General features: G+C 42.0%; 2 protein-coding genes across 4 annotated transcripts; both read right to left on the bottom strand.

Annotated features, from left to right (window-relative positions):
- Window positions 1-3,625: 3,625 nt before the first annotated feature.
- Window positions 3,626-11,213, bottom strand: LOC130520596 (NACHT, LRR and PYD domains-containing protein 12-like). Its single transcript, XM_057024290.1, has 6 exons — window positions 9,466-11,213; window positions 8,363-8,539; window positions 8,079-8,252; window positions 7,601-7,774; window positions 5,011-5,184; window positions 3,626-4,480 (listed from the first exon to the last, which is right to left on the bottom strand). Exons 1-6 carry the CDS (start codon window positions 10,458-10,460, stop codon window positions 4,300-4,302), a joined length of 1,875 nt encoding a protein of 624 aa, XP_056880270.1. The 5' UTR covers window positions 10,461-11,213; the 3' UTR covers window positions 3,626-4,299.
- Window positions 11,154-16,902, bottom strand: LOC130520597 (uncharacterized). Of its 3 annotated transcripts, XM_057024291.1 has the most exons (7): window positions 16,719-16,899; window positions 15,965-16,130; window positions 13,775-13,942; window positions 13,059-13,172; window positions 11,773-11,874; window positions 11,390-11,502; window positions 11,154-11,289 (listed from the first exon to the last, which is right to left on the bottom strand). In XM_057024291.1, exons 2-7 carry the CDS (start codon window positions 16,117-16,119, stop codon window positions 11,186-11,188), a joined length of 756 nt encoding a protein of 251 aa, XP_056880271.1. In that variant the 5' UTR covers window positions 16,120-16,130; window positions 16,719-16,899; the 3' UTR covers window positions 11,154-11,185. The 3 variants fall into 3 exon arrangements, with proteins under 3 accessions (XP_056880271.1, XP_056880273.1, XP_056880272.1); XM_057024293.1 differs by lacking the exon at window positions 13,059-13,172 and having other exon boundaries at window positions 16,719-16,902; XM_057024292.1 differs by having other exon boundaries at window positions 15,965-16,900.
- Between the last annotated feature and the right edge of the window lie 3,259 nt (window positions 16,903-20,161).

Raw genomic sequence — 20,161 nt, 5'->3', positions numbered from 1 at the left:
CAAGTTCCAGCAAACGTTTGACAACCAGCAGCGACGACAAAATGTAGAGATACAAGTCAGTAGGAGACAGACGGAGCCTCTGTGGACGCACGAAGGAGCCGCGTCCGGGCTGGAGACTCGCTGATGCTGCGCTGACAACCACCGTCAGTGACAAGCTAGCGAGAGTTAGCTCACGAGACCGGAAACTAGCGACAGGAACCGGAAGTAAACAAAGGAGCAGACAACTTTGCGTTCAAGTTTCATTCAAATATGCAAATAAAGAGTAAAATAAAAAATACATTTAAACTTAACAGAAAATATAAGGACTCATCAACTTTATTTATACCCAAAAAGTCATTACATAAACTTCCTCATGCAAATATTTACACTGTATGATATTAAACTGTTAGTATTACACAAATGTAATTTAAGTTATACTCAAAAATACATGTAAAATGTTTTGATCCTCAGTCACATAACACAAAGCAGATAAACACATAAGGAAACACAGTAAAGTTTCAAATTAAAAAAATCAAATCTAAGTAAAAATTAAATTGAGAATCTGTGACTGTGTACTGCGCAATCCCTTGCTTATTCTAAGCTTATTCTTTTTATTTTAATTATTTAGTTTGCTGTTAACTATTGTCTTCCTGATTTAGGCGGAACGAGCTGCAGGTGCGCTGGAGGCTCAGCGCTCTTCGGAGATCGGCCCCCCCTGAATGCCGTTCCTGCAGGTAGGAGAGGTGAGAAGTCCGAGTGAAACCGAACCACAACAAATAACATATGAAAGAGGATATATGAACACGTGACTTAATAACATATGAAAGAGGATATATGAACATGTGACTTAATAACATATGAAAGAGGATATATGAACACATGACTTAATAACATATGAAAGAGGATATATGAACATGTGACTTAATAACATATGAAAGAGGATATATGAACATATGACTTAATAACATATGAAAGAGGATATATGAACATATGACTTAATAACATATGAAAGCGGATATATGAACATATCACTTAATAACGTATGAAAGAGGATATATGAACATGTGACTTAATAACATATGAAAGAGGATATATGAACACATGACTTAATAACATATGAAAGAGGATATATGAACACATGACTTAATAACATATGAAAGAGGATATATGAACATATGACTTAATAACATATGAAAGAGGATATATGAACATGTGACTTAATAACATATGAAAGAGGATATATGAACACATGACTTAATAACATATGAAAGAGGATATATGAACACATGACTTAATAACATATGAAAGAGGATATATGAACATATGACTTAATAACATATGAAAGAGGATATATGAACATATGACTTAATAACGTATGAAAGAGGATATATGAACATGTGGTTTTCCCACTATAACACACACACATACACACATCAGTATCAGTGTTCCAAATCCTGTTTTCTTTTTCTACCAGCTCTTCCTCCAGCGATTACCCCACATCTTGCGCATGTCCCGCCCTGCTGAGGCAGAGCCGTACTGGGATGGGCGATCCAGCTCAGTGGGCTACATTGCCTCGGCTGAGGAGTACTACAGTGTGAAGTCCCGCAGTGAGCTGATGTTTGAGAAACAGTCTGGGAGACACGGACTGGTGACCCGAGTCACACACGCTGCCAGTACGTTTCCAGAAACATTTAAACACATGAGATATAGAAGCATCAGTAGCTTCATTTGAGTTCTGAGCTTTGGTGTCTGTGTGGAGCTGTGAAACCACAAGAAGAGGGAGGAGCGAGCCATCAGCTGTACGCAGAGATCAAGCCGGCTGTGGATGGAGCCACTACATCATTAAACACATGCGCAACAAGAACGACTACAATGAGCTCAGATGGTTAAAACAGAGTCCTCAACCCAAAGTCTGATTTAAAAAAGATCAAAAGTGGCGTAAATGTCTGGTCCTGACAGGAGAAGGATAACTGGAGCGGCATCGCTCGTACAGTAGACCGACTCTGCCTCTTCCTGGTTACCCCGGTGATGACCTTTGGCACCGTAATCATCTTTCTGAGGGGAATCTGTAACCAACCTCCTCATCTGCCCTTCAAAGGAGACCCGCATGACTCCAGAGAGGAGAACCCACGCCTGCTGTGATGCACACACACAGCCAGGGCTTTTTCCATCGCCATCGTTTCTCTGGGGGAAATGTTGCATTTCTTTATCTTAATAACAACAAATCTTTAGTTTGTTCTATAGGAGCTCCATATGTTTAGTGTCAAAGACTTCTTAGATTGTGTTAATTGCTGGCACATAAAGAAAAATGCTTTGATTTTACTAAAGTGACACAAACCCATCTCAGCACTGTTTTTTATATCCTCTATATTATTTTGCGTAGTCTGTGTAACTGTTGTGCTTTATTTCTGCTGGCTTCTTTAATGTGATGTAAACCAGCCTGACATAATACCAGTTGAGTACTTTATTTTATGTTGCCAAAGGTTTAAAAACAGCCTGACAGAATAAGAAATTGTGAAAATTTAGCGGATGAATTATACCTGGTGGTATCTGATCTTGAACAGCAAATTGAAAGAGTATTTTATAGGGAAGTGAAATAATGTTTGGACCTCTAATCAGGCAAAGAGAAAGTTGTTAAGAACTACTCTAAAAACACCACCTAAGGGGGACTATATCCAAATCTCTCCCTTTACTGATGGGACGTTGAAACGTCAATGCGCGGATTCATACATTTAGAACTGGACGTTGCACCAGAACTGGAAGCGCGGACTGATACATTTTTAACAGCGGTCCTGCTTCAGCCCTCCGGGGCTTCATAACAAGATACGAACATTTTAATTTTGGAAACATTGTTTGTTGTCGTTTGTTCCTCACACCCATCGTTTAGTTTAACAAAACATACTTTATAATGTAATTATGTCCTACATGGTCAAAAGTGAACTCAGTACCCGACACTCAACAGCTGACTGGACAGTTGTGCCGTCAGTACTAACGGCCCAGTCGAAGCAAAGAACTGGTCTGTGCTGCAATTTTTAGTAAATATTGTCATTTTAAATTTCATACTCATGAACGTTATACTTGGGAGAGAGTTGCTCTAATCAGAATAATTGGGAATTCACGCAATCTGAAAGGCTTTTAGCAGAGGTACCTGTCACAGCCCCATTTCCCCAGTTCCCTCGTGTCCCTCTGCCTCTGCTCGACTCACCTGCAGCACAGCTGCAGCTCATTCCCAATCAGCCCTGCTATAAACCTCCCCTGCACTCTCAGTCTTTGCCAGATTGTTCTTCTGTATTTCTATGCAAGACTCTCCAGCACTTCTTACCTGCCTGACCTCCTGTTGCTGAACCTGTTTGCCTCTGACCTGCCTGCACCTCCTGTCTCCCAGTAAACTCACCAGCCTTCAGCCTATTGTCATTGGGCTCCACTCCAGCCGCTCCTGGTAGTTCCTCAAAAACACTGAGTTTTTAGTGGATGCACAATCTGTGGAAGCCAACATAGAAATTTCTGAAGAGCCAAAGTTCTTGCAACAAAAATATAGTCCCCAATTAGGTTGTTTTGTTATCACACGACCCCGTCCCCATTATCTTAAGAGAATATAAGAGAATGAGTAGAGACAGAAGAGAGAATGAGACGTTTTTGGCGCGTGTCGCTCTTGATTTTGTGTTTATTTTTGCAGTAAACTTAAGGAGGCCTTTTCACTTTATGTTTGATTCCATTTAAGCTGATATTCCATTCTTGACATCTTTAAATTTACAGTATTCATGGGAGTTTTATTTGGTCATTTTGCTTCTTTTTATTTCCTATTTCCCACATTTATTATTTGTTTTTATTAGATTGCAATAAATCATATAACATTTAACAGATTGGCTAAAGTCAAATGACCTGTGGTTCCCACCGATAGCCGTCATTCTGATGGGTTTTTGCTGGTTGCAGCTGAAATATTCCAATGCTCCATGTCACAGATACAGTAAATACTAAACCCTAAAGATTCTGAAGGCATGATGTAAAATAGTAACGTATAATACAGACATTTGAAGAGACAATTAAGAGAATGTTTTCATGCTTATAAAAGTGGCCGAGGAGCCATTTAGAACTTTATAAAGAAGCATTGTGTGATACCAGGAACTAATTTAACTTCAAGGCGAAGCTGCTTCTGCTTTGTCGACCATCGACTGATCTCCTGAAAGTCCACCACCGCTTTTTAAAAACTGAATTCTTCATCTATGGACGGAGTAGACGGCAGATGTTTCCACAGATGCTCTTCACCAGTGGTCAGTGAGTGATGCAGCAGATGAGCGGGAGTTGACTGGCTTCAACCAGCTACCGTCTCAATGTCTCCAGCCCATAGTGTGGATTCTCTACGAGATCAGACAGCAGCTTTACTCCTGGATCCTGCAGCTTGTTCTCACTCAGGTCCAGTTCTCTGAGATGGGAGGGATTGGACCTCAGCGCCGAGGCCAGAGAGTCACAGCTGATCTTTGATAAGCTGCAGCGGCTTAATCTAAATAAAGAAGGGAAACTTTTATAAGGTTATAAGTCAAACCAGTATTAATCCGAAAGGTTACCAAAGGCATGATCTGTAAATATTTAATTTAGTTACAGGTTAAAAAATGATAGTAATATGTAATTACCACAATTCCAACCTCTCATGTTTGCACTGTTCCAAAGGAGAATATATATTGTTCTGGCCCTCACTCTTCCCAGGTTCTCCCACCTCTTTCCCTCCCATCTCATCATGGAGATCCATCTCACCTGTGGCTCATCTTTAAAGGCACAACCTGTCTTAGATGACTTCCTGTCCCCCTCACCATCTCCCTCCTCGTTGGCTGGTGTCTACCAGGCACCCTCACCTAGTTTTGTCTAATTTTGGTTACCATCTGTCGGCTTTTTCATTGTCCTTAAATCAATTTATCATGAATAAGTGGTCACCGTGTGGCCCTCCCTCCTGAAGGAACTGGGCACAACACACACACTCAGAAAGTGTGAGGACCCTCGGATGGAATAATGGACATTTTTGAGAATGGTGTTTACCTCAGAGTTTCCAGTCGGCAGTTTGGAAAGTGGAGAAAACCACAGAGCAGCTTCACTCCTGAATCCTTCAGCTGGTTCTCACTCAGGTCCAGTTCTCTGAGATGGGAGGGATTGGACCTCAGCGCCGAGGCCAGAGAGTCACAGCTGATCTCAGATAACCTGCAGTCAATCAATCTGAAAAATGCAGGATAAGGTTATACGGTGCAGGTCTGCATGTTATCTGCGTCAGTACTAAACCTACGTTAGTTCTTAGTTGGGTCAGACCTGAATTCACGATATTACAAGGAATTTTTTTAATGTGGTGCATCACAGCAGTATTGAGAACAGCCTCACTTCACCATCTTAGCAGCTGGTATATAGGTAGAAAAATGAAGACTGACCTGAGCCTCTCCAGTTTACAGTTTGGACTCTCCAGTCCAGAACAGAGCCGCTTCACTCCTGAATCCTGCAACGTGTTGATGCTCAGGTTCAGAACCCTCAGATGGGAGAGGTTGGACTTCAGAGCTGAGGCCACAGAATCACAGCTGGTCTCGGATAAACTGCAGTAACTTAGTCTAAAATAACAATTATTTTGAGAGAAGACAAATAAAAATCAACATGTACCAGAGCAAAACACAGCTTACAAGCAACAAACCTCTCGTCCTGCACCGGCTTATCTGCCGTATGTTCGTATTTTGGGTTCTTTCAGGGCGGTTGGACAAGATCTACACCGTATGTAAAGTGTGTGTAGGTCAAAATACCTTCCAAGTTTGTGAGACCACATTTCTCAATAGCACTCAACTCTTGTCAGGAGTTGGGACAAAGCGACCCACTCCTGATAGCTTGTGGGCGATGCTGCAGCGACCCTGCAATCCCTACACTCTCTGGTGAAACCAAATCAAAGGTTTTAGACACTGCTGGATGCTGGAAGGGTGGCTATAGTCTGGACGCAGAGTTCCCCTGACTGCACATTTCTCCAACAATGATTGGCAGCTGGTGTCACTTGTTCTCCAGGTGAGAGAAGGAAAGAGAGCCACCCCACAGTGTGTTTGATTGCCCCACTGCAAGCTCAATGCTGCCAGAAAACATTGCAGGAGCATCAATTCCCCTCAGGTCATCAACAAGGACCTCAGGAAAAGGTGCAGCTGCGACCTACTAGAGACAAGCACACTGAGCTGAGATTCAAAGCCCTCTCCTCCCAAGAGAAGAGCTTGTTTGTTGGAGGCTCTTCTGGGCGATACCTGGTGCCACAGCTCCAGCTCAGCCCGTCTCTGGACCTGAGGTGGAGCTTAGCAAGTTTCATGGTTCTCCACCACTTCCTCTCGCTGAGGACCTTCTCAGCTGGTGGTTTCTGCTCCACCTTCTAAGTTGAGCAAGTGATACTTCTGCATTCCTGCCACCAGTGTCTCTGCAGAAAGAGTCTTCTCTCCTGTTTTATATTATATTATAGAAAATTAGGATTTTTGGTTGATGTCTTAGATGTTGTTGACTAAAAGCAGGTTTTTCTTTAATAAGAGAGAGATTCGAATAGAAGAGAAAATGTATTATTTTATGAGCTACTTCCACTACTATTATAGACACATACTTCCATATTGTCTTAGATTGCAAGCTGCATTTATTGCATCGTTCATAGAAAGTCATATTTGTGAGGAGAAAAACTCAAATAAGGTATCTGTGTAAATTCTCAGTCATCCAGGTCATTGTATCCAAGGTAGTTTTCTCTGTCAACTGGACTGGGTTTCTTCTCTTGAAGACGTTTCGCCTTCTATCCAGAAGGCTATCCAGAACTGAAGAAGCCTTCTGGATAGAAGGCGAAACGTCTTCAAGAGAAGAAACCCAGTCCAGTTGACAGAGAAAACTACCTTGGATCAAATAAGGTAATTTTCTTTAATGACCATTAAAAAAGAAGGAGGTGATGAACAAACAGATTTATATAAAAATTTGTAAAAACTTATGGATGGAAACCTTTTTAAAATGGTTGCATTGTGTAGAATCGGTGTAGAATCAACTTGTTGACTTCTGATTTGGACTCCAATGGAAGTGAGGTGCAACAATTGTGGATGCTGAAAGCTTCAGATATTCATGAAGGTTTATGTGGTTGGACTGACCTGCTGCCCCTTTAAGAGGGAGGCAGGTTTGGGCTTCTGGCTGGAATGAAGCCACCTAAGATGAGAATGACTGCAGGCTTTCGGTACCAAGGTTTAACAGGGTGCTCACTTCACACTTGGGCTTTTCTCTTTTTTGGGATGGATTTTCTCAGTAGAGAAGGGGCATGGCACACTGCAGCAGCTTTCTTTTTGGGTTTTCTAGTTTTCCTTCTGATCTTTAAAAGACAGGAAGAACCATTTTTGATTGGTCTGAATGTTTGGGCGGTTTTGTGGCCAGCCTAAAATAAAACAAGACAAATCTACAACTGATACTTCCTTTCTAGTCATTGATGACCATCCTCACATGGGACAGATTTCCACAACCAATTTAATACTGCAAATCTATCCTGTGTGGTCTTTTTTCTGAGAACTGTAACACTACGTTTATAACAAAGATCAAACATGTAAACATTTATTGTCTAACTAGTTACACCTGGGAAAGTACTGGATCATCTCTGACTGACCTGAGAGTCTCCAGCTTACAGAGAGGATCCTGGAGAAAACCACAGAGCTGCTTCACTCCTGGATCCTTCAGCTGGTTCCCACTCAGGTCCAGAACCCTCAGATGGGAGGGATTGGACCTCAGCGCCGAGGCCAGAGAGTCACAGCTGATCTCTGATAACCTGCAGCCACTCAGTCTGGATAAGGAATCATGGCAAGAAATGATCTCTTATTGGAGGAAAAGTCATATTACACTTGCTCAAAATCATTATTTCATTTTATTTCATTATTTAATCAGGGCTCTTGGAGTCAGGAGAGCTCTGGCCCCTCACTGATAAACTGGGATATTACAGCAACAACATAGTTAAAAAGTATCTATAAAATTGACTTTCAATGGCTCATTTAAATTCATACTACACTTCTCTTCTCCAAAAGTCAATGGAGTTTATCTTGAGGCCTTTCATTGTTTAGTTGTTATGTCGAAGATAAAAGAAAGCTGACCTGAGAGTCTCCAGCTTACAGTTTAGACTCTCCAATCCAGAACAGAGCAGCTTCACCCCTGAATCCTCTAGACTGTTGTAGCTCAGGTCCAGAACCCTCAGATGGGAGGGATTGGACCTCAGCGCCGAGGCCAGAGAGTCACAGCTGATATCTGATAAACTGCAGTGCGACAACCTAAAAAAACAATAAATGGGGCAAATAAAAACACATTTCTAAATATGAAAATGAAAAGAAAAGCAGAAAATGTAAAGAAATTTAGAAAAGGCCAACAGAGGCCTCCTGACCTGAGCGTCTCCAGTCTGCAGTTTGGATGGATCATTCCAGAAGACAGTAACTTTACTCCGGCATCTGTCAGGCTTTGGTTCTCTCTTAAGCTCAGCTCCCGTAGATGAGAAGGGTTTGACGTCATTGCTGAGGCCACAACTTCCCAATGACTCTTTGAAAGAAAACTACCAGACAGTCTGTTGTGTATGAAACAAAAATAGTGAGTCAAACTTTGGGATTTCTAATCAACTTATCTGAGAATCTACCTCAACACAAATGTAGCTCATTTTCTGGAAAAGCTAAATTCAACACCGTAGAGCAACAGTTTGAACGACCATCAGATCTGAAATGCAACTGAATTATTCTTAACATTTGTCTTATTTTAGAACAGCTCATAATTACTCAATATTTAAAATGATTATAGCAAATGGTTTAAAGAAACGTGCATCTTTTTATCTGTCTATCGGCTCTTTGGATATTTTGCATTTCATCCAATTTGTACGATCGTGCGTCAAGTCTTAATTCAGCGATCCGATCGATGACATCAGTGTCTCTGGTTGCATCGATTGCCCTCAGCTTCTGTTATATCTGCCTGTTTTCCTTCAAATCATTTTCACTGCACCTTTTGTTGCTAGTGATGAAGTTGCCACCTAACGGGTGTGGAAAGGGTCAAACAACTTTGTGGGTCACATAAAGGCTCCAAACGGAACCGCCACAAAGACCTAAAACACCCATTTAAACCAACGAGGCCGGCTGTTTTTACGTTGAACAAATGAAGCAAAATCGTCACGTGTCATTAGTTAAAATGTGTTTTTCTGTTGTTTGAATACGATGTATACAAACAAACAAAAGTTATTTAATGACATGACAGTAATTTCATGATAGTAAGTTAACTTGTGGCTCCTATTATTCCAGCCTTATGTTGGTTTGTCTGGATTGAACTTTGAACTTATATCCAGCCAGTGTTGAACATTTCTGAATGAATTGTTGTTTTTTAAATTTATGGACGCTGCAATGGAAATAAAGAATTGAAGGAATGACCACTGGAGGGGGTATTGCTACCTGACATGATCCACTCGGTTGCTTTAAATGCTGATGTCCGGCCCCAAAAATCTTTACTTACACGACCTTCCTGCAGTTCCTCACAGCTGGAATCAGGCGACGTCGTCCCTCCTCTGAGGTGTTGTACTGCTGCAGGTTCAGCTCATCCAGAACCTCCTCTGACCTCTGTAGCAGGTAGGCCAGAGCTGAACAGTGGATCTCTGACAGTTTCCTCTCTGATTTCCTCTCTGACTTCAGGAACTCTTGGATCTCCTGATGGACTGACTGATCCTTCATCTCCATCAGACAGTGGAAGATGTTGATGCTTCTGTCTGGGGAGATTTTATCACTGTTCACCTCCTTCAGGTTGTTGAGGACCTTCTGGATGGTTTCTGGGTGGTTCTCCATCTGATCCAACAGTCCACCCAAGATCCTCTGATTGGACTCCAGAGAGAGACCATGAAGGAAGCGAACAAACAAGTCCAGGTGGCCATTTTCACTTTCAAGAGATTTCATTAGTTCTATCCTGAGGAAGTCATCAAGAGATATGACTGGATCGTTATTTGTGTACAACCCAGCAAACCAAGAAAAAGGGTTTTGTTTCAAATATTTTAGGAAAGACTCCATAATCCTTTTATTCTTGATGGTGTAACAGTGGAACATGTAGACGGCAGCCAGAAACTCCTGAATGCTCAGATGAACAAAGCAGTAGACTGATTTCTGGAAGATCACACTCTCTCTCTTGAAGATCTCTGTACAAACTCCTGAGTACACCGACACCTCGGAGACGTCCAGTCCACATTGCTCCAGGTCTTCTGAGTAGAACATGATGTTTCCTTTCTCCAGATGTTCAAACGCCAGCCGACCCAACTTCAGAAGGAGTTCTTTGTCAGCCTTAGTCAGTTTCCCTGGTCTCTGCTTTCCTCCATACTTCTGCTTCTTCCTCTTTATCTGAACCATCAGGAAGTGTGAGTAGAGGTCAGTCAGGGTTTTGGGCAGCTCTCCTCTCTGGTCTCTGGTCATCATGTCCTCCAGAACTATAGCAGTGATCCAGCAGAAAACTGGGATCAGACACATGATGTGGAGGCTCCTGGAGGCCTTGATGTGTGAGATGATTCTCTTGGACAGATCTTCATCACTGAACCTCCTCCTGAAGTACTCCTCCTTCTGGGAGTCAGTGAAGCCTCGTACTTCTGTGATCCTGTCAACACACGAGGGAGGAATCTGATAGGCTGCTGCAGGTCTGGAGGTGATCCAGATGAGAGCTGAGGGAAGCAGGTTCCCCTGGATGAGGTTTACCAGGAGCACGCCAACGGGCGATACTTGTGTGACATCAGAGATGAGCTGATGCTTGTTGAAACCCAGTGAAAATCTGCTTTCATCCAGGCCATCAAAGATGAACAGAAGTTTCCAGACAGTCAGATCTTCTGCTCTGATCTTCTGTAATGTTGGATGGAAAACATGAAGCAGTGAGAGAAGACTGTGCTGCTCATCTCTGATCAAGTTCAGCTCCCTGCATGAGAGCGGAAGCACCAGACTGATGTCTTGGTTCTCCAAACCTTCTGCCCAGTCCAGACTGAACTTCTGCACTGAGAAAGTTTTTCCAACGCCGGCGACACCGTTGGTCAGAACCACTCTGATGTGTCTCTGTTGCTCAGATAAGACTTTGAAGATGTCCTGGCACTTGATTGGAGTGTCCTGGATGTTCTTCTCGGAGGTTATCTCAAGCTGTCTCACCTCATGTTGTGTGTCCACCTCCTCACTTTGTCCCTCAGTGATGTAGAGCTCAGTGTAGATCTTGTTCAGCAGGGTTCCACTTCCTGCTTCATGAGTTCTTCAGTCACATGTTCACATCTTCTCTTCAGACTGATCTTATGACCTTCTATCACCTCCTGCAGATCACTTCCTGAAAATAAGTAAACCAATGATTTCCATCTATAATAAATCATCAACACAACTACAAATTCATGAGATCACAAGTTCAATTTTATATTGAACAATTTTACTTTGTTTGGGCTTCATTTCAGCATCTCCAGATCTGCTTCCAGATTGTGAACAAGAGGACTCTCCTGGTGGAGCTGACTGGTCCCAGTTTGATAGGATGTGCTCCCCCCTCTCACTATGAAACAGATCTCTATTAGTCCTTTGATTTATAGGATGAAAAAACCTGATCAAGACTCAATATTGTTCCAGCATTTATGTCTGAATTCATCTTTCAGTTAAAACATGATTCTTGTTTCTAATCAACAATATTCACATTAAGTATGTAACTATATGACTGTCTGAGGTTTAAGTGTTAAACATCTCCAATAATAAACTCACAACCTGCTGCTGTTAATGTGACTAACAGCTGGCACACAAACACATCATCACGCTTTAGTTTTCTTACATTTTCTCTGAACTTCTGAAGTCTATTATTACATCTCTGGACCGGTCACTCTTCAGGGACACACAGCTGAACACTGTGGACCCTGCTCTGTCCTCGTCCATCCTGAGGAAACATCAGAAATATCATGAGACTGTGATGAAGGTAAATAATCTGTAGAGGTTGTCGTTAAATAATCCCAATTCACTGCATTTTTATCAAACAGGAACATTTCAGATCAGGGGGCCGTTCTTCCCAATCACACCTCTCCAGGTCTCACTGTCGCTGCCGACGTGAGCACTGAAGTCACCCAGGAGGAGGAGGGAGCCCCCAGAAGGAGCACTCTCCAGCACTCCCTCTAAGGACTCGAAAAAGGGTGGATACGCTGAACTGCTTTGGGCCACAGGATCCGTCCCCCCACCTGAAGGCGAAGGGAGGCTACCCTCTCATCCACCGGGGTAAACTCCAATATCCAGGCACTGAGCCGGGGAGCAACCAGAATTGCCACCCCTGCCCGTCGCCTCTCACCATCGGCAACTCCAGAGTGGTAGAGAGTCCAACCCCTCTCAAGAAGACTGGTTCCAGAGCCCTTGCTGTGTGTCGAGGTGAGGCCGACTAGGGCAAACCCCTCCACCACGATAAGGTGGTACCCAGGAGGGTATTGGACTTCTGTGCTCGTCTCAGATTGTCCATAACAAACATCTTGTTCAGGCATAAAGGCGTCCACATGTGCACTTGGCACCAGGACGCCTTAGGCCGCAGATCGATGATCGACTTTGTGGCGGAGCTGTCAACTGATCACCACCTGGTGGTGAGTTGGCTCCGATGGTGGGGAAGGATGCCGGACAGACCCGCCAGACCCAAACGTGTTGTGAGGGTCTGCTGGGAACGCTGGCGGAGTCTCCTGTCAGAAGGAGCTTCAACTCACCCCTCCGGGAGAGCTTTGACCATGTCCCGGGGGAGGCGGGGGACATCCGTATCTAAATGGAGAGCTGGAGCACTCTGCAATGATGGATATTGTTGGGAAACTTTAAAATATATGCCTAGGAATTTTTGTGAGATGATGTTAACCCATGTAGGAGAAATGACCAGTTAAAAACAGAAGCAATTTTCAGTTTTAAAAGATTTACCACACTAAAATTAACATGGTGGTTAATGGGAGCGAACACCTGACATGTTGGTGCACCGTTTCATTTTAAGGACCTGATGAATTTCATTTTTCACGATAGTAGAGGCTAATACCTACAAAATGATGTTTTGTATGGTTGTGAAATGTTCGAAGGCAGAGTTATGTGGTCAGAAAACCTTACTTTAAAGGTGAGCCTTGAGGTCTGATACCAAAGTTTAAAGGGCGCCCTTTGGACCGGTCACTCTTCAGGGACACCCAGCTGGGCACTGTGGACTCTGCTCTGTCCTCGTCCATCCTGAGGAAACATCAGAAATAGTGATGAGACTGTGATGAAGGTAAATAATCTGTAGAGGTTGTAGTTAAATAATCCCAATTCACTGCATTTTTATCAAACAGGAACATTTCTAATACATTCTGAATAACAACTGAATCAGTAAATCAACCATGTCTCTGTATAATTTTCATGTTTTCAGAGTTTAAGCTGCTTTTTTTACTGTTCCCTGCAGTGAGAAAAGAACTGGCACCTTTTCCAGCCCCTCATCCTGCAGCACTGAATGTGCTCTAAAGTTCTTTCCAGAGCAAACGTCTCTGCACTTGCAGCAACATGTTGTAGTCATGGATCCGTGAGGAGAACCGGATATAGGAAACACCCCCACTTTGATCCCAAAACCCAACTGGTGGCCAACGGTGGTCCGGCAACGACGGGGACGCTGGTCCATCGGCCCGACAACACTGGTTTTCCACAGGCCAACATGGTGAAAGGACTGTGCACCGTTTCATTTTAAGGACCTGATGAATTTCATTTTTCACGATAGTAGAGGCTAATACCTACAAAATGATGTTTTGTATGGTTGAGAAATGTTCTAAGGCAGAGTTATGTGGTTCAGAAAACCTTACTTTGAAGGTGAGCCTTGAGGTCCAATACCGAAGTGTAAAGGTTTCTCTTTGGACATGTCACTCTTCATGGACACCCAGCTGGACACTATGGACTTTGCTCTCTCTTCCACTTCCATCACAAATTCGCTCATTTTAAAATGTGAGTCTAAACGGTTAAGCAGGAACAGTCTGCTGACACAGAAAATAAGATTAAAGAACATGATTCTCAGCATGAAGACAAGCAGAGGTCTGTCCAGTGACGTATTGTCGGCTCATTCACATCAAAATCTATTATATGATGTAACCCTGTACATCATACAGGCCACATATATATTGGAAAAAAGTTTTGGGACATCTTAAAAGTTTACACCATGTTAAATATAAAATAGTGGTGGAAAAAATGTTTCTCCTGGGTGTTTCAGAAGGTGCGGTGGCATTAGACGGACGCACACAAATACAAATTAAATCATTTTTTATCTGGTTATGGTTTACAAGAAAACCTAAATTCTTTCAAGATGTCAGTTCTCAACATTAAATTCAACAAATAAGATGAGAATGCATTCAAAACTAAACAGAAATAAGTCATCACATCATCAAAGTCGGTCAAATGCAGCATCATCTTCTGTCATCTCAGACAGGATTCCAAGAAGAGGATCTTCATTTTCAACAACGCACCTTGACATCTCATCATGGCTCGTCTGTCAGATTACAAGCATCTTTTTTTGATCAGGCGCATCATGTTTCTCACGAACACATGATGGTGCTGGAAAAAACATTTGTAGCCTGACCTAGAGGTCAAAACTCTGCATGGCGTGCACAGCTACTAGTTGCAGCCAGTGGTTGTGGCGGAGGAGATCCCAAACATATCTAGCAAGCTTGTTTTGGAGCAGAGCTTGTCCACCACCTCTGACCCCACTCATCACAGAAGTCCCACCATATCCATGGCCAGGTGTGTTGGCAGCATTGGAGCCAGCCTCAGGAAAAAGGTGTGTCAATATCTCAGAAGTGATGATCAAGTTGCCACAACCCAACAGAAGTCAAGCAACCCAACATGCTGAATAGAATAGATGACACACAGCAAAGGGCAAAAAACACCCAATTCTGCTCAGACTAATCTTATCTGACCACATGTACAGGACCAAAAATATGAAAACACGATGGGTTTAGGTTTCCTTTCGTTTTCTTGACTGCTTCATTCAAAACAGAACAAATTTCATAAATCCATAATGACAAATTCATATTCCACAAAGAACCAGTTGTTAAAACAATAAAATGGAATGCCTTGATCTCTACCTCTTTACATACTCTCCTTTCTTAAATAAAGGATTGATTGTCCCCTGGTGGAGGGACAAAGAGAGGAGGCTAAAACTGTCGCGTTTGTGTCCCTCTTTCCGTGGATTTTTCCACTAACTGCAAATAATATTGTCGACTTATTGTGAGTATTAAAATGTGCTTCCTCAACCTCTAAAATGTTGGGTCAGGGTTAGCGGAAAACGCAGTTAGAGGAAACACGGTACAAAGTTTGATCATGCGTCACAACATTCCCGTCGACCAGCCGCAATGTGCGTCCGAAACACGCGCACGCTCATTGCGAACACGCAGGTTATTAAGCCGCATCTCGCAGCGGAACATTGATTCGAGACGACAGCAGTGAAAGAACCAAATGCTACCTGAATATTAGAGGTTTTCTATCAGGGCTTCTTCTGCCTCTACACGTCACGTGTTCGTGGTCTGACGCGTCATATCCAGCACAAGCGCCTCTCTTCAGAACAATTTGGTCCACGTTTTAACTGAAATACTGGGAAACAACTGGAGTTCGTCTGACAGATGTTCGTTTTTGGGTGCGGAATCAAACTGTGTCAACTTTTTGATCTATAGGATCCCCTCTGGTTCAAAGTGTCCCTATAGGATATTGACAGTGCTGACCTTTTGGGGGCTGCACACACCTCTTAATTGTGACAAATTTAAAAGAAAACAGTTTTTAAAAAACAGCTGAAAAATGAAGACGCAAAACTATGACAGCATAAAGAACCGATCAGGGTTTCTCTCTTTAAATGAATATGAAGCTTTTCTTTTATTTCACATCAGTTTCTCTGTGAATTTTAATATCTCAAACTACAATTTTTATTAAAATGTCTGCAGAGGGTGAAGGATTAATTAGGTAATGAAATGTAAGACAAGGAAGTGGATTATAAATGAACAAATAGTTACCTTGATTCAGTCGGTGGTTGATCTTCGTCTCTTGTCTGATTTAAATGACGGCTTTTTGACACACTTAATTTTTTATATTTGCAGTAGCAAATTACTGCAACAACTATGACTCCAACTATGATTCCAACTTTGACACCAATTCCAACCTGGCCCATTTGCTTTTCAGCTGAAATTCAAAGAAATTCAGGTCAACACTCAAACCTTAATAATGATTCTTCATTAAATCAGCTGACTGATGACATGAAGATGCTTTTTATAAACTTTTGTGGTGGTTTTGGGTTCATTATTTTCCTTTTGCTGCTTTACATCTACTTCATGAGGTCACTTTTAGGCAGGCAGGTTTCTCAAGATTCCAGAGTTGAGCTGTTCAGGTTTCTATTCATTTGCTGCTACATTTTAGTCCTTTTCAGCCTAAAAGTGTATTTCTTTTAAAACTCAGTTCAGCTCAGGTGAATATTGTGAGGATCTGGGTGTGAAGGCGCCTGCAGTGCTGTGTGTGAGCTTCAGGAGCTTCAACGCCTGCTGACATTACTGATGTTCCACCGCTGATCTGGAGCTTATTTACTCATTTCAGCAAAAGTTAGATCCCACTGAATGAGCCCACTTTATTTTCTAAAAAGTTTAACGTTGACACTGATCAAAGAAACTGGAGCAAATCTTCATAATTATGAGAGATTCTATCTTTAGATTTCAATAAGGAGCTAAAAATGAATTTCATCTTTGTTCAAACACTGATTCAACAAGGGTCACTCACCTCCCCCCCTCAAAGTCCACAGGAAAATTAGGCCCACCAGCAACAGAGGACGCTGATACGTTTACATGATTTTCCATAAAATCCAGTACGGGAATGTTTCACTGGCAGCAGAGTCCAGCTGGTCTGATCGGTGTGTGTGTGTGTGTGTGTGTGTGTGTGTGTGTGTGTGTGTGTGTGTGTGTGTGTGTGGTGTGTGTGTGTGTGTGTGTGATCACAGTGTAACTCACGCCTGTAGTTTGTACATTAGACTTTGTCACTGTTGTGCAGCAACTCGTAAACAGTGATTCTGGAAGTTAGACACCAGAAAACAACCCTGACAGTTGTGTTAAGTTTTCCTTTGAATGTATGTAAAAAAACCATGTTTTTCTAATACTACAAAGGAAGCTTTGATTAAGCATTGATGAGGATTTTTTAATTTTTGGTTATTGTTCATAAAATTACCATGATAGCATTGTCAGTAAACAAAAATATAAAAGAGAAAGAAACAAGATTTCTCTGATTTCAGAGGTAAAGAGGTGACATAGACGATGATTAGTCCTTTTAATAGCAAAAAAATGATTAAACAGTGCTAATACAGCAAATGTTCAGTTTCTGAAAACTTGCTAAATGTTTCCCACAGAAACGTCTCCGATTCCCACTTGGCAACTGTAATAAAACAGCATTTATTTCTTCAACAGGGGAAAAAAGACCAAAACCATCAAAGCCATCTGTGTCTGTTTTTTCATGTTAGTTTGGTGGTTGGTCCTCAGGCTTTCTGGGTGGTTTTTTATCATGTTCAGGTTAATTCTGAGGTGTTCTGGACTCCTGAGGGTCTGTTGGTGCTGCTCACAGCCAGCGGGCCGCTTCCTTCCGTCCAGTCTGTTGGAGCCAAAGTTGAAAGAGTTCATATTCACGTTAATCTTGGAACCGTAGCTGTTTCATTCACTGCCATTTAGCAAATAACTATGTGATTTTGAATGTCTGTCTCCCAGAATTGATCAATTCTACAGATTATGGTCATTTTTTCCAACTTTTGTTGCCATTTCCCATTTTGATCCAGACGGATTGTGGTTTCTCGTCTCTGGCGCCACCATGTGGCTTCGTGCAGAACTGTAGATTCTTTATTTCACTGACCTTTGACCAAATGAAGCTCTGCTGCCCCGTAGTTTGAGCTGCAGAGGCGGGTGGCCCATAGGGAGCGCTGGGGCACCGCCCTCCTGAAGCGGTGGGGAAAATTAAATATATATAATTTCATTTAAGTGTATTTAAACTGTATACACATCATTTCCACCAACTGACTCTCATTCAACAGTGAATTTCCACTGACAGGACAAACTGGTATCATTTAGTCCAGGGGGCCCCAGACTCTTTCCTGTGAGGGCCACATAACTTTTCCCTTCTCTGATCAGGGGCCAGTGTCAGTTTGAAATAGAAACAGTCTGAGGATTGCAGGAGTGCCTAAACGTAAAAATGTATTGTTTTCAAGAAAGCACAATCAAATAACCCTTTCTGGATTCTTCGCAGAACAAAAGTCAGGAAATAAATAATAACACTATAATGAAATAAATAATAACCAAATAACCCTCTCTGGGTTCGTCACAAAAAAAAATTTTGAATTCTTTCGTCTTCTGCTGCAGCTGGGCGTTTACATTACCCCCGATTTCTTCAATGTGTCTGGTGATTGTACTCGCTGATACACTCACGGCATTAAAGACATCTTTCTTCTCGGGGGACCACCACCTCCGCCACAGCGTTTATGCTTTCTTGACAAACTCTCCATCAGTGAAAGGTTTACGGCTGCTTGCTATCAGTGGAGCAGCCTGAAAGCTGGCCCCAGATGCCTGGTTCAGCTGAGCTTGGCGTCCAAATGTATTCTGCTGAGCTGACGGTCCACTTGTTAGCTTTGAGAGTTTGTCTGTTCGCATTTGGCCTTGCAAGCTATCGTACTTGTCTTTGTGACGGGATTCATAGTGTCACCGCAGATTGTGTTGTTTGAATACCGCCACCTCCTCTTGACAGATGAGTCAGGCAGCCTTTTCTTTGCATTGAACAAAAAAATAATCGTTTGTCCACTGCAGGTTAAATGTCCTGCGGATTAAGGGGCGGATTAAGGATTTTTTTGTTTGTTCTGTACTTCATATGTAGCATATGAACTTTACACATTACGATAATAGGACTTTAATATCTTCATGGAAGAATTTAATTTTTAAATGGCTGCTTTTAACTTGTTGACACTTCTACACTTTAGAGACATTTCCAGTAACCACATAATAAGATGAAGGGCCTGATTTACTTTATTTTTTTATTCATTATATACATCATTATCGTTTCAATATATTTTTCTATTATCTAAGGTATTTTTCTCCTTTATGATTATTTTGATCTCTAGGTGCATCATTGTGTTTATTTTCTACATATTGAATATTTTCATTGAGAGAAAAATAATGACTTCAGCACCAGCGTTCACAGAACGTAACTGAACATTTGTAAAATATGACACCAAATACACAAACAATATTGGTCATTGAAACACATCAAAAGGATCCTTTTCCCACAAACTCTCATGTTTTTACAGTGTTAATCCTGAATGTGATCTGAAGTTACAGACCTTCTTTAGCTAACGTAACTGATCAGCCTTTATCATCAGCAGCTTCCCCAATAAACCAGCTGCTTATAAAGAGACTAAAACTGACCCGTCCACTCTTTCATTCCTCAGTAGAACTTCTGGAGACCTCCCTCAGGTGTCCAAGTCACTGAACATCAAGTATCAGGATCTGGCTTCCCTGTACGACATGATGGAAAGCCTCAAACCTTCTGAAGCTGGACCTGTGTGCTGATTCTCCAGGTCCTTTTGATGGTTGAGGTCAGTTTTCATGGACTGTGATTGTCTGATGGCGCCGTTTTAAGCCTTTAAACATCATTTTTCAGTGGAGAAGCAACAGTCGTCTCCTGGTGTCCCTTTGACCTGAAGCCTCCAGACATCGTGTTGGTGCGTCAGATCATGTTGCTGAGTTGATCATCTGCTCCAGTGACGTGCGGTGAGGTTCATGGCTGGTGAGGCTCTGACTACTCAAGAGTCAGATTTACGATTTAAGAACTGAAAAAAGCATCTTATTTCACCATTTTCCCAACAGCATACAACTCCTGATAATGCTTCATATCGCATCAGCATTCCTCTTTCAATTACATTCACAAACCAACACAAACATATACACAGGACCATATTTGTCCTATAAAGAACTTTCTTTTATAGCTATGGATAGAGCTCCATCTTGTGTTTTAAGAAATTCATTTATACTGTAAACAAATTAAAATGCAGAGATATGTGCAGCACAAATTTAAATTTGACCAACAGCAAAAATTTCTGTTATTTTTCAAACTTGAAATTCTGATGCTTCAATAAATTTTAATAAGGTTTGCCTATTGAAGCACCAGCGAGAAAGCACCTGCCAGCCTGCGTGCGC

The sequence above is a fragment of the Takifugu flavidus genome, unplaced genomic scaffold (assembly GCF_003711565.1).
Source record: "Takifugu flavidus isolate HTHZ2018 unplaced genomic scaffold, ASM371156v2 ctg438, whole genome shotgun sequence".
Taxonomy (NCBI): Eukaryota; Metazoa; Chordata; class Actinopteri; order Tetraodontiformes; family Tetraodontidae; genus Takifugu; species Takifugu flavidus.
This window is presented reverse-complemented; position numbering and strand designations above follow the sequence as displayed.